The 13,954-nt window shown below is 36.9% G+C and overlaps 1 protein-coding gene across 2 annotated transcripts in view; it reads left to right on the top strand.

Moving 5' to 3' along the window:
- The window catches only part of LOC114642385 (proline-rich protein 12-like), a 200,569-nt gene that overhangs the window by 124,441 nt on the left and 62,174 nt on the right, over positions 1–13,954 (top strand). For both annotated transcript variants that reach the window (XM_051933684.1, XM_051933683.1), the window contains 2 exons: positions 773–1,329; positions 1,569–1,694. In XM_051933684.1, the coding sequence (XP_051789644.1) occupies positions 773–1,329; positions 1,569–1,694 (683 nt within the window). The remainder of the gene's footprint in view (positions 1–772; positions 1,330–1,568; positions 1,695–13,954) is intronic.

The raw sequence follows: 13,954 nt of genomic DNA, 5'->3' as shown, positions 1-13,954 counted from the left end.
AAAGAACATTGAAACAATAGAGGGAAAGAATAGTTGAAGTGCTGACAAAGAAATCACTAAGAAATTGTAAAAAAAAAATATATATATATAATATGAAGTAATATGAAAATACTGCAAATACAGTTTTGAAAACATAATTAGAGATGTGATATTCATAAATATAAAATAACTTTAATGACAGCTTTTTCTGTAATATTTTGAACATTTTATATTTTTGTTCTATTGCAAAGTTTTATAATCATTGTTACAATTCATATTATTTTAATGGTAAAAAATGATTTCTAAGAAGAAAAACCCAAGCCGGTTGTAAAATCATAAATTAAAGGGTTCTTCACCATCCCTTCTATGTTTATATAAATATATAAATGTCTCTGTAAGAAATAAAAATCATTTATTTTTTTCTATCATTTTTAACAGTGAATTTCTGTTTTCATCTTATAAATTAACGTACCTAAATTTTTGAAATGCCCTCCTAAAAATCTAATTGTCCCCCAGTGGGGTGTGCGTCCCATGTTGGGAATCACCGATCTAGGGAAAAAAAAAACTCAAATTTATTTGGGATTAGAAATAATTGAAATAAGAGGTGGGGGGTTTTATTTCTTTAGCCCAAACATCATTTATAAGGAATAAGTTAACATTAAAGATCCTTTTATAAAGACATTTACATTTTTACAATAATTTGGTCTCAGACCCGTTCTGCAAAATGAACTAATAACATTTTGAGTGTTGCTTTTTAAATGTATGCTTTGTTTTTATTGCTTTCCTTTACAAGGCGGCAAAACCAACCCAAAACACCTGGTCCAAGCAAGACGATGACACCTCCAAAAGTGGAGAGAGAAGTGAAGACAGAAAGAGAGGAGAAGGAAAAGGAAAAAGAAAAAGAACATCCTGAAACAGACAGACCAAATCCCAGAGAGCGACTAGAGAGGGATAAAGAGCGTCTTGATAAGAGGGAACGACCTCAGGAAAAAGAAAAGCCTGAGAAAAAGACTTTGGAGAAGGCTGAGAAAAAAATTGAAAAAAATGAAAAGAAAGGAGAAAAGCCTGAGAAGAAAGGTGGTGAGAGGTCAGAGAAGAAACCCCGAGAAGCCACAGAAAGGGAAAGGCCTGAGCGGGCTGAAAGAAAGCCAGCAGAGAGGCCTGAAAAGAAGCAGACTACCACTGACCGATCTGAGAAAACTGAGAGACAAGTTGGGCTTCGGGCCAAGCAAGCTAAACAGCCTAAAGTGAAGGCTGAGCCTCCACCCAAAAAAAGAAAGAAATGGCTCAAAGAAGTGCCTTCCTCTTCTGATTCAGAGTCATCTGCAGAACAGCCAAGTGAAGAGGAAGGTAGGAATAAATGTGGGTGTGGGATTTTTCTTGTTTTATTGTCCAAGCACTGATCTTATACAGATCTTATATAAGTATTGCATAAAACAGAAGTCCTCAAATTCAGATAATCACTGCATAGGCATTTTCAGTATTTGGCCAAAGTGAATGAGAAGATACATGTGGTTTACTATATAAGGTTTATAAAAGTTCTATTTGAAGGTGAGATTTTTTTTTTTTTTTTTTTTTTTTGGGGACAGAGCGGCTACCAGCTGGCAGAGGACTGAACACAAGAGCCATGAAGGAAATGTTCCGAAGCTATGTAGAGATGCTAGTTAGTACAGCACTAGATCCTGACATGATTCAAGCCTTAGAAGATACTAATGGTAAGAAGGAATAAAAATAATTTCTTTCAGGGGGGAAATGCAACAGTGGGTGCCCATGCTAGTAAATTCTTGAATAACTCACTTTGGAATGTAAAGCCACTGGACAGTGTCTACACACGTCTGTGAAGTTTCTAAAAAAAAAAAAAATCACACTTCTGCTTCACTTATACAACATTTCAACCTAATTAAATAACATAATATTCTCAAACTTGCTTAATTCACTTCAGAGTGACAGTGTGCTGGGGTTTATTCCATCAGTACTGGACACAAGATAGGAAATAGTCCTGCACAGAGTCATTGGCCAATTTGGAGTCATCGGTTAACCTAACCTGCACATATGTGGGAGGAAAACTGGATAATAAATTACAGTGCTGACTCCACACAGACAATGACTGAAATGCTGATTTTGTAAAGATTCAAATCTTAGCCAAGTTAGTCTATGTGGAGCTTGTACATTCTCTCCATGCCTTTGTTGGTTTTTCTCTGGGTACTCCAGTTTTCCTCCAGCATCTGTAAAATGCAAGTTAATTGACCCTTTATGCCTCCACCATATGTGTATCCGGCATTGCATGTGATGTTACTGTAATAGCGTCTGGCCTCCAAGTCTGAACTGGATAAATGGGTTAGAAAAAGAAAGGCTGAATTAAACATTTTTAATTAGTAAGAGTTTTAGACCAAATATTCCAATAGCAACAATAAAAGTGACCATGAGATTTACATGTGAAAAAAATGATTATGGCCAAACTTTACCTCATTGAGTAGAAGAGTACAGCAGGGAGACGCTTTTTGTCATAGCCATAAAGAAAAAGTGGAAGCAGGTTGAAAAGTAAGCCTACTATACAAGTGGACAATATAAAATTTTACATATTTAAGGGAGCAATTTAAAACTTGTGAAACTGGTAGGTTTTCTAATGTCTTTCTGCTTTAAGATGCTGTTGGAATGCAGTGTGATGCAAGTGTAACACTTAATTTAATCAGTTTAGCATTTGCAGCTTGTTGATGTAGAACCCTTTAGTGGAGCTGGTGTTTGAAACCTCTTCGTATCAGCATGGTACCCCATAATCTTTGCAAGGAATATTGCAGTAAACCCATAGTCCCTAATTGTGAGACAATTTAGTAAAGTCAGTTAACCAAACATCTTTGTTTTTTGGCGGGATTGAAATTGGGCCCCTAGATTTATGAGACAGCTATGCCCCCATACTACCTTTTAACCTGAGTACATGCACACATCTATTTATATGCATTGATACAGACATTGCTGGTTATAATAAATGTCACAAGTAATTATACACAATAAAACATTGACAAAGCAATATGATCATTTATAGAGGAAGCTGCAGTAAAATAATATTCTGCTTAAATGTAATGATTTAAATTATGAAACCAGTTGGATGTCACATAGTAAATGGAACTTTCCAGGATTTAGGGGGCTGTTGGCGAAACAGTCCACCTCTTGTAATTGTAGTTTTTTTTTTTTGAGGGGAGAGTTTGATCTTCATTTCAAAAGCTTAATATTGTTTGAACATACTCCTTAGGGTGGATTTTCCAAAAATGGTTAATTTAAAAATGATTTTGCAAAAATACGTTTTTGGGATGTTGTGAGCGTAAGAATGGATATATGACATGTGGATTATGTAACACGAGTAAATTGAGATTTTTTTCATCTATGTTTTAAGGTCTTTGTCCTAATAAAACATTACATACGTGCTGGAAGAGTGAAGCTTTTTTGAAAACTTTCATAAATTTGAATGGTTTATTGATTTAACACTACCCATTTCCAATGGCAAATCCTTTTCTTTCCCATGCTCCCACTAAAAATTTTTTTTTTTTCTTTTGTAAGCTATATTTCATCTAGCTTGTGGTAGCACATTTACTTGATACATGGGTATATTTTGGTCAATCTGTGTATATCCAAACAACACCAAAGAGTCAATTTTAATTATGATTTTTGCGTTGGATGGAAGACAGACTCAAATTTTACAATTACCTTTTTTGTATTATTAGACCAAAGAAATTCCATAATTTTCAGTAAGATTTGTCATGACCTATGAAACTAGGCATGGTACAACCTATATTTTGCACTCTGATTTTAATCAACTATAGTGGTACATTCTCAAATGTTACTAATAAATCATATATTTATGATTTGTGAATGGTTTTAACAGGAAGATGGCTAACATTTCCTAACAAATACAAGTCAATTCGAAAGGGTGAAACATAGATGCTGTACATTTTCTCATTGTTCTCATTCAGTTTATTATTCTGTTGTGCCCTTCCCTGTGGATAATCTCAGAGCTCTTACAATTTGCAAACAACACAGAAACAGAAAATGTATAACCATACAACACTTGCATATATAATATGCATACATAAATAAATGAATTAAACTGTAGTGGAAGTCATTGTAACACACAATACAGCTAACAAAACATATGCCCAATTGATAAAAGAGGAGAAGAAAACCTAACACCATAAACAGGAAATATAATCAGAATGCTTAGAATTGCAGGGTATTTATGGTCAAACAAACTGAGTTCTACTGACCTGGGTCAACTGGCCATATTCCAGTTTGAGTCTATATAGTGTGTTGGAATCTGGAGTAGTTTCAGATAATTTTGATGTGTGAGGTTCCTATCCACTATGACATCTTATTCCTTGGCTAGGCATAGTGCCTTCTTTAAGGTAGAAAAGTTACAGAATTTGGAATGATTGTTAAGAGCTTGTTTTGTCATAGGACTTTGAAACTTCTGCTGTTGTCAGTGAAGAATAATATATAGAGTAGACTCTTTACATTGTCTAAATCACTTACACAACTACACGTGCTGGTGAGAGACCACATCCTAAATGTAAAGTTTAAAACAAAACGGGTTGCATAAAGCCACACTTTAGCTGCTCTTCCTTTCTGTGTCCATGTGCCTGAGAAGATGTTTTCTGTGCACAATTGACTTTCTGTATGTTGGAATTTTTCATTGTTTTATGTTGTAATTGTTAGTAATCAAAAATCATAGTTTCATTTTCACTTTTCTCAGCTGAACATTCAATAAGGTGTTGGCTATAATTATAAGGTATCAGCTAATGTAAAATATGTGGTGCACCTCATATTAACCCTCCACAATATTCCTACCTTTAGACTTAGATACGGCTTTGCTCTTAACTGTCCTTGTAGAAATCTCTTTGAAGATCTTGCAGATTTTTTTAACCATTCTAAAATAAGCCAGTGTTTTCTTTCCTTTTTAAGGCCTTAATCGTCCAGTTTGAACACACAGTGCACAATGCTGCTGCTAGGGTAATCGCTGGTTCTCCATGTCTCAAATCAATTAGAGCAGGTTTGAAAATAGAGGAATAGATGGTAATGCTTCCAGATGTTAAGAGGTGAAACACTGATTAATTTGGTTTCACACTCAAGCCACCTATAACTTCATTTCATGTACCTGCCAGTAGAAAGACATGACCTTATGGCTTGCGGACCTCATTCCTGTCATAACACCACTTTGAAAATGCAGTTTATTAAATCAATCCTGATTTGTTTTACAATTTGTGGATTTCCTGTAGTAGCCAGAGGAGGATGCAAAGCATGATGAGGTACATGATTTAGTTTTGTTTCACACTTTTACAGCTTTCAAGGAACATATTAGTGTTAACAATAGTTCTGTGCAAAGACTGCAGGAAGTGTGCATTTTGACAATGTGACATTTAACACTTTAGAGATGCAAGAAAAAGAATTTCATTGTGTTGTCTAGTGGAACTTGAACCTGGAACTTACATGGTTGATAATTATACCTGCAGTTTGAAAACATAATGATGTACTATATTAGTCAAAAGCCTTAGAATATAAACAAATAATGTTTAAAATACATCGTCAAAGCAAGAAGAAACTTAATGTTAAAATGAGTGTTATTCCCATTAACTAAAATAAAATGTGCCTTTAACTAAAAATAATCATTTTGTTCACTTAAACTAAAATAAAAATGTATAACTGTCTGAAAACTAGATCTAAACAAAAACAAAACTATTTTTTGTAACTTTAATTTAGATTTTCATCACCCTAGTCTTTGTGCATAATGTACATGCAAGCATGCAGTTGCCAGAATACCTATTAAATACTATTTAAAACCAAGCATTCTTAATTTTGGTTAAAAATGAGGTTTGATTTGTATGTATATGAAATTACCCTTGCTGGTAGTGTCTGAATCTATGGATTTCATTGTTCATTTCCTCCATCGGTCAGTGTTCCCTTCTAGAACTAAGAGTGAATACCAAAGCCTCTCTTGACAATGATTTATTCTGTAGATTTCATTGGTCATAACTGACCACAAGTCACAGATGCCCTGCTGACAGTGAATGGCAGGCAACTTTCACCAAACTTCAATGAAAAGGCGCTTAAATTAAAACATGACTCATTTTGCTTTACAGACTACAGCTAAGTAGTTCTGCAAATTAGAGACATGGAGGATTTGTCAAGTTTAAATAGACCCACCCCCACTTCAAATTCAATCAGTATTTAGGCTGGAAAAAAGTTAACTTTATACACCAAAGAAGGTAGGAATTTCATCCATTTAACCTTACTTCCCACAGATACTGCTTGTTTATTTATGGTACCTTTACAATAGAAAATTAAGCAGATGCGTAGCATGCAGTCAGTGTTATCAACCGAGCTGACGTAACACATATATATTTAGTTTTAATCAGGTTATTGGTACTGATGTTTTAATGCGTATGGTACGGTGTCACAGAGTACATTACTTTTGCTCATCATAATGAACATCTGTATGTGAAAGGCATCATCAATGACAAATTGATGGACTGCAATAATTTTAATATATTTAGAATGAAACAGTATTGCAAAGTTTTAAACAGGGGATCTCTGAGTATTTACTTTGGAGCAGAGCAGAGGTCTAGCAAATGAATAGCCATTGAATGGCCAGTGTCCATCCAGTGCATGGCTGTAAAACTGATAATGAAATCCACTGTTATCCTTTTCGTTGTTCCTTATCCATATCGTCATGGGTGATTGTAACATCAACATTTATATTCCTAGTAACGTAAAAAATAAATAAAAATTGTGCTATTTTTTCATGACTTTCTTCTTTTTTTCCTGCTTGTTTCTTAATCTGATTCAAAACCTTGACTTTTAAATATTTATTAAAATTTTATATTAATTTGAATCCTGTGTTATTAATGTCATCTTTGCTTTTATTTCTGTTGTATTCCTTTGACTATTTGTGAAGCACTTTGAGTAGTTGAAAGGTGCTATATAAATAAAATGCATTATTATTACACAGTGCCTTGAGTTCAGGTTTGTTTGCTAGCCTGATTAGTGTCTGAATGCTTACTCTGTTTATGTGGACTAAGTACGCGTAGCTTCAGATACTGTTTCATAGCTGAATATCAGAAGTATAATTAAGGTCCCTCAATTGCCAAAATCAGTTTTTCCTACCTGTGTTTTTAAATGACATCCTCCTAGTTTAAGCTGGCAGGAAGCTACACAGGTTTTCCATTTTGCTTATTAAGTGAATGATCTGAGAGGTGTTTTTATGTACAGTGCATCCGGAAAGTATTAACAGCGCATCACTTTTTCCACATTTTGTTATGTTACAGCCTTATTCCAAAATGGATTACATTAATTTTTTTCCTCAGAATTCTACACACAACACCCCATAATGACAACGTGAAAAAAGTTTACTTGAGATTTTTGCAAATTTATTAAAAATAAAAAAACTGAGAAAGCACATATACATAAGTATTCACAGCCTTTGCCATGAAGCTCAAAATTGAGCTCAGGTGCATCCTGTTTCCCTGATCATCCTTGAGATGTTTCTGCAGCTTAATTGGAGTCCACCTGTGGTAAATTCAGTTGATTGGTCATGATTTGGAAAGGCACACACCTGTCTATATAAGGTCCCACAGTTGACGGTTCATGTCAGAGCAGAGACAAAGCAAGAAGTCAAAGGAATTGTCTGTAGACTTCCGAGACAGGATTGTCTCGAGGCACAAATCTGAGGAAGGTTACAGAAACATTTCTGCTGCTTTGAAGGTCCCAATGAGCACAGTGGCCTCCATCATCTGTAAGTGGAAGAAGTTCGAAACCACCAGGACTCTTCCTAGAGCTGGCCGGCCATCTAAACTGAGCGATCGTGGGAGAAGGGCCTTAGCAGAGCTCCAGAGGTCCTCTGTGGAGAGAGGAGAACCTTCCAGAAGGACAACCATCTCTGCAGCAATCCACCAATCAGGCCTTTATGGTAGAGTGGCCAGACGGAAGAAGCCACTCCTTAGTAAAAGGCACATGGCAGCCCGCCTGGAGTTTGCCAAAAGGCACCTGAAAGACTCTCAGACCATGAGAAAGAAAATTCTCTGGTCTGATGAGACAAAGATTGAACTCTTTCTTTGGTGTGAATGCCAGGCGTCACGTTTGGAGGAAACCAGGCACCGCTCATCACCAGGCCAATACCATCCCTACAGTGAAACATGGTGGTAGCAGCATCATGCTGTGGGGATGTTTTTCAGCGGCAGGGACTGGGAGACTAGTCAGGATAAAGGGAAAGATGACTGCAGCAATGTACAGAGACATCCTAGATGAAAACCTGCTCCAGAGCGCTCTTGACCTCCAACTGGGGCGATGGTTCATCTTTCAGCAGGACGACCACTCTAAGCACACAGCCAAGATATCAAAGGAGTGGCTTCAGGACAACTCTGTGAATGTCCTTGAGAGATCTTAAAATGGCTGTGCACTGACACTTCCCATCCAACCTGATGGAGCTTGAGAGGTGCTGCAAAGAGGAATGGGCGAAACTAGCCAAGGATAGGTGTGCCAAGCTTGTGGCATTATATTCAAAAAGACTTGAGGCTGTAATTACTGCCAAAGGTGCGTCGACAAAGTATTGAGCAAAGGCTGTGAATACTTAGGTACATGTGATTTCTCAGTTGTTTTATTTTTAATAAATTTGCAAAAACCTCAAGAAAACTTGGGGTGTTGTGTGTAGAATTCTGAGGAAAAAATTGAATTTAATCCATTTTGGAATAAGGCTGTAACATAACAAAATGTGGAAAAAGTGATGCGCTGTGAATACTTTCTGGATGCACTGTATGTATGTATGTATGTATGTATGTATGTATGTATATATATGTGTATGTATGTATGTATATATATGTGTATGTATGTATGTATATATATATATATGTGTATGTATGTATGTATGTATGTGTATGTATATATATATATATATACTAGCCATGTGCGCCCAACTATGTTGCGTGTGTTAAAGTTGTCTGTGAAGGGCTCCCTGTTTAAACGCAGCTGCCAGTCGTGAACTGGGCCCTTCGTCGCACAGCATTATGATTTTTTATAAGGGAAACAAAATTACAAAACAAAACCCTTGGACATTGATTCGATAGGAACAGCCTACTCGGAATCACTGTCCGAATAGTAATTATGTGGTGGTGGAGGAGCATTTCTGCTTCTCTTCGTTCACAGTCTGTCTCGTTTTCATGACGCTGTCGTTTCCTCTCACGATCTCTTCTCAACCTTTCTCTAATCTCGCAGGTTGCTTTGTGGCAATCCAAAGCGTAAGGAAGAACCAATGCTTCTTTCTTGAACTCCAAACGCCGACTGATGGAAAATCACAGAAGTGTGCCCGACTTATATACTCTGACTGCCGACTCCAAGAAGTGGGTGAACATTCGATTTGGACGAAGTGCTGCCAACGACAGTTGATAGAAACACAAAAAAAACCACAGTCTCGACAACGAAGCACGGTGTCGACGCCAGATCTAAACACAAAAAGTGCTATCGACAGTGTTTGTAAACAAAAGTAACAACCAAGGTGTTGTGTATTCAGCCAGTACAAACAGCACGTAGTCTCCTTTAGTTCAATCCTCTTTAATCACCACACTCCAACCTCATCAAACGATCCTCCCCCTCACTTCCTCTCCTCCTCCGTCACTACTGCCCTCTACTGAACACAGCAGGAACACCACACAAGGCAGTGAATTCACGGACAAACAAAGATCAAGATCCAAATGAAGATTATATATAAAGATTAGTTAATTTAAACCACAACAATTTGTTTAGTTTGAATGTCTGTGTTTTGAGGTTGTGACTGGAGTACTACAGTCTTCAGTAGTATAAGCCTGGAGGAGATTCTTAATGCAATGCCTATGTTTTAGCTATCTCTCTACTGCCATCTAGTGCTTCTTCTTCTAATTCATTCACGGACAAACAAAGATCAAGATCCAAATGAAGATTATATATAGAGATGTTTGTATGTGTATGTATATATATGTATGTGAATGTCTATGTATATGTATATCTATCTATTATAAAAAGAAATCCTGTCCTGGAAAGCAAAAGCAAGGCTACAATACATGATCTTCTCGGAAGACATTTTAAAGACCCGCGAGACCAAAGACACGCCCTACTTACAATCTATCAAATAAGACAATAGGCAGCAAAACATTCAGTCTTGTGAAGGATTTGAGCACACACAGATCCAGGGCTCTCAGTGCATATAAAGCGTATAAGGACAGTACGTTATAAATGAAATGTCGACATCTAAGTGAAGAAGAAAGCAGCGTGGAGAAAAGAGACTCAAATGCGTTGGAGAGAGAAAAAAGAGCAAAAAAGAATAATCGAGGTGCAAATTCAGAAAATAAGGAAAAGTAATTATCAGCCCAGAACAAGTGGAACTGGAAAAAAAGCATGTCCAATCCGGCTCAGAATTAAAAGACAATGAGTAAAAGACAAAGTAGAACTTCATAAAGACGTTTACAAACGTTGGCGCTAAACACATGCAGAGCAGGTTAGAGACTATGAAACCACTGAAATTAGAAAGGCTCAAAAAAAAAAAAAAAGTTGGTGCTATACACGTGGAGAAAGATAAAAGATATGAAAGTAGGAAATTTTGAAAATATAAAAAAAGAAAGTAAAGATCGCAGTAGCGTAAACAAACAAACTGCCTCATTTAACTATGCACCAGTCTAACTTTGATTTTGCACAATAATTACTACATTATTGCACCTTAACACTTAATTCTACTTTATTCACATAATTTTACTTATTTATTATGTTCTACTATACTGTTATCTTTCAATCTATGACTTTTTGTTAATCTAACTGATATTCTTCTAACTTTGCACAGTTTTTGATAAGCGGATCAGGATGCATTTCACTGCGTGTTGTCCTGTATAACTATGCATGTGACAAATAAAGAATCTTGAGAATTTCAAAAACGGAGTTTACCACACATGCATTTATTGGTTACTTTGCTAATGTATATATATTTATCTGTCTGCTTATTTAAAAAGCTAAATTTACCCCAGGAGTCAAAAAATTCTGTCTAGCCCTTGTACAAAAACCTAGACAAAAGCTGGGATATCACCTTGGTAACCCCATGTACTTTTGGAACTGTGAGAGGAAAATAGCACGACATTAAAAACAGGAGTCAAATGCAGAACTCTACTTACTTTTTTTACTTTGTAAAAAAATGTAGATCGTTTTGTCTGTACTGAAATTCCAAACAGAGAAACCTATCCTGATCTTATTAAAAAGATTCAGCATATTGGGACTCGCAAGATTACAAATATTATTTTTACAGAAGCTCTGAAATAAAAGTGAAACTAATGAAAAAGCAACAATTCAAAGAAAACAAAAATCTTAAGTGTGTATGCGGAAAACCAAACACGTGGGTTGGCGAGCGAAGCCCCCTAGTGTGTGTGTGTATGTGTGTGTGTATATATATATATATATATATATATATATATATATATATATATATACATACAGTGATCCCTCGCTATATCGCGCTTCGCCTTTCGCGGCTTCACTCTATCGCAGATTTTATATGTAAGCATATTTAAATATATATCGCGGATTTTTTGCTGGTTCGCGGATTTCTGAGGACAATGGGTCTTTTAATTTCTGGTACATGCTTCCTCAGTTGGTTTGCCCAGTTGATTTCATACAAGGGACGCTATTGGCAGATGGCTGAAAAGCTACCCAACTTACTTTTCTTTCTCTCTCTCTTGCGCTGACTATCTGTGATCCTGACGTAGGAGGTGTGAGCAGGGGGGCTGTTCGCACACCTAGACGATACGGACGCTCGTCTAAAAATGCTGAAAGATTATCTTCACGTTGCTACCTTCTGTGTGCAGCTTTTAAGTATGCTCCACGGTGCTTCGCATACTTAAAAGCTCAAAGGGCACGTATTGATTTTTGACTTTGTTTCTCTCTCTCTGCTCCTGACGGAGGGGGTGTGAGCTGCCGCCTTCAACAGCTTTGTACCGGCGGTGCTTCGCATACTTAAGCCAAACAGCCCTATTGATATGTTTGCTTTCATCTCTGTTTCCTTTGAAGAGGAAGATATGTTTGCATTCTTTTAATTGTGAGACAGAACTGTCATCTCTGTCTTGTCCTGGAGCACAGTTTAAACTTTTGAAAAAGAGACAAATGTTTGTTTGCAGTGTTTGAATAATGTTCCTGTCTCTCTACAACCTCCTGTGTTTCTGCGCAAATCTGTGACCCAAGCATGACAATATAAAAATAACCATATAAACATATGGTTTCTACTTCGCGGATTTTCTTATTTCGCGGGTGTCTCTGGAACGCAACCCCCGCGATGGAGGAGGGATTACTGTACGTATATATGTATGTATATATATATATATATATGTATGTATATATATATATGTGTATATATATATATATATATATATATATATATGTATGTATATACAGTGGAACCTCGAGATACGATCACCTCTGTATACGAGAAATTCAATATACGAGGAAAGTATGAGCGAAAATTTCTGATCTAAATGCGAGCATTGGCTCGCGTAATGAGCCACGAGCCAGGCTGTGGGTATAGCTCTCAGCTTAGCGAGGGGGGCGTGGTAGCAGTTGCGAGCCGCGGTCTGCGGTGTCTGCGTTTCTCACTTAAGTGCACAGGTGGGAAACTGCCCACATCTATGATTGTTCCTGTGGCTGATGGGCTGCAGCTGCCATGTCCTCCCCGCATATATAGAGAAGCGCGAGCCGGTTAAGGGGGAGAAGAAGTGAGAGAGAGAGAGAGAGAGAGGGCGGACGGGCAGGAGAGCAGGCTCGCGTGCAGCTGAAGCAGGACGGTGTAGAGAAGGTCAGCTGCATTAAGAGTGTCTCGCCTGTTGCAGAGCCCGCAGGTGAGACGCTAACAGAGAAGAAGCACCGGGGATTGTCGTCTGTTTTTTTAAAGACTGCATCCTTTTGACGTTTTAACCTCGTGTCTAAGGATTGTTATTCTTGTGTATTTTAAACCTCCACTTCACAACTGTTTTAAGGATTATTTATTTAAACATTTATTGAATGCTCTACTGCACTTTGGACACCTGTTTTGATTCTTTTAATAATCAGTTATATTATTTACCAGTGTTATTTATTAAAGGTAGACTACAGCATATATAATTTATCAGTGTTATTTGTTAGGAAAATTGATTTTTATGTTAATATATTTGGGGTGCGGAACGGATTAACTGGATTTCCATTATTTTCAATGGGAAGTTTGTTCTAGATACGAGAAATTCGCTATACAAGCTCAGTGCTGGAACGAATTAAACTCGTATCTAGAGGTTCCACTGTATATATATATGTATATATGTATATATATATATGTGTATATATGTGTATATGTATATATATGTACAGTGGTGTGAAAAACTATTTTCCCCTTCCTGATTTCTTATTCTTTTGCATGTTTGTCACACAAAATGTTTCTGATCATCAAACACATTTAACCATTAGTCAAATATAACACAAGTAAACACAAAATGCAGTTTGTAAATGGTGGTTTTTATTATTTAGGGGAGAAAAAAAAATCCAAACCTACATGGCCCTGTGTGTGAAAAAGTAATTCCCCCCTGAACCTAATAACTGGTTGGGCCACCCCTTAGCAGCAATAACTGCAATCAAGCGTTTGCGATAACTTGCAATGAGTCTATTACAGTGCGCTGGAGGAATTTTGGCCCACTCATCTTTGCAAAATTGTTGTAATTCAGCTTTATTTGAGGGTTTTCTAGCATGAACCGCCTTTTTAAGGTCATGCCATAGCATCTCAATTGGATTCAGGTCAGGACTTTGACTAGGCCACTCCAAAGTCTTCATTTTGTTTTTCTTCAGCCATTCAGAGGTGGATTTTGCTGGTGTGTTTTGGGTCATTGTCCTGTTGCAGCAACCCAAGATCGCTTCAGCTGAGTTGACGAACAGATGGCCGGACATTCTTCTTCAGGACTTTTTG

The sequence above is a fragment of the Erpetoichthys calabaricus genome, chromosome 11 (assembly GCF_900747795.2).
Source record: "Erpetoichthys calabaricus chromosome 11, fErpCal1.3, whole genome shotgun sequence".
Classification (NCBI taxonomy): Eukaryota; Metazoa; Chordata; class Cladistia; order Polypteriformes; family Polypteridae; genus Erpetoichthys; species Erpetoichthys calabaricus.
Note: the sequence above shows the minus strand (reverse complement) of the source record. Positions and strands in the feature narration are given on the sequence as shown.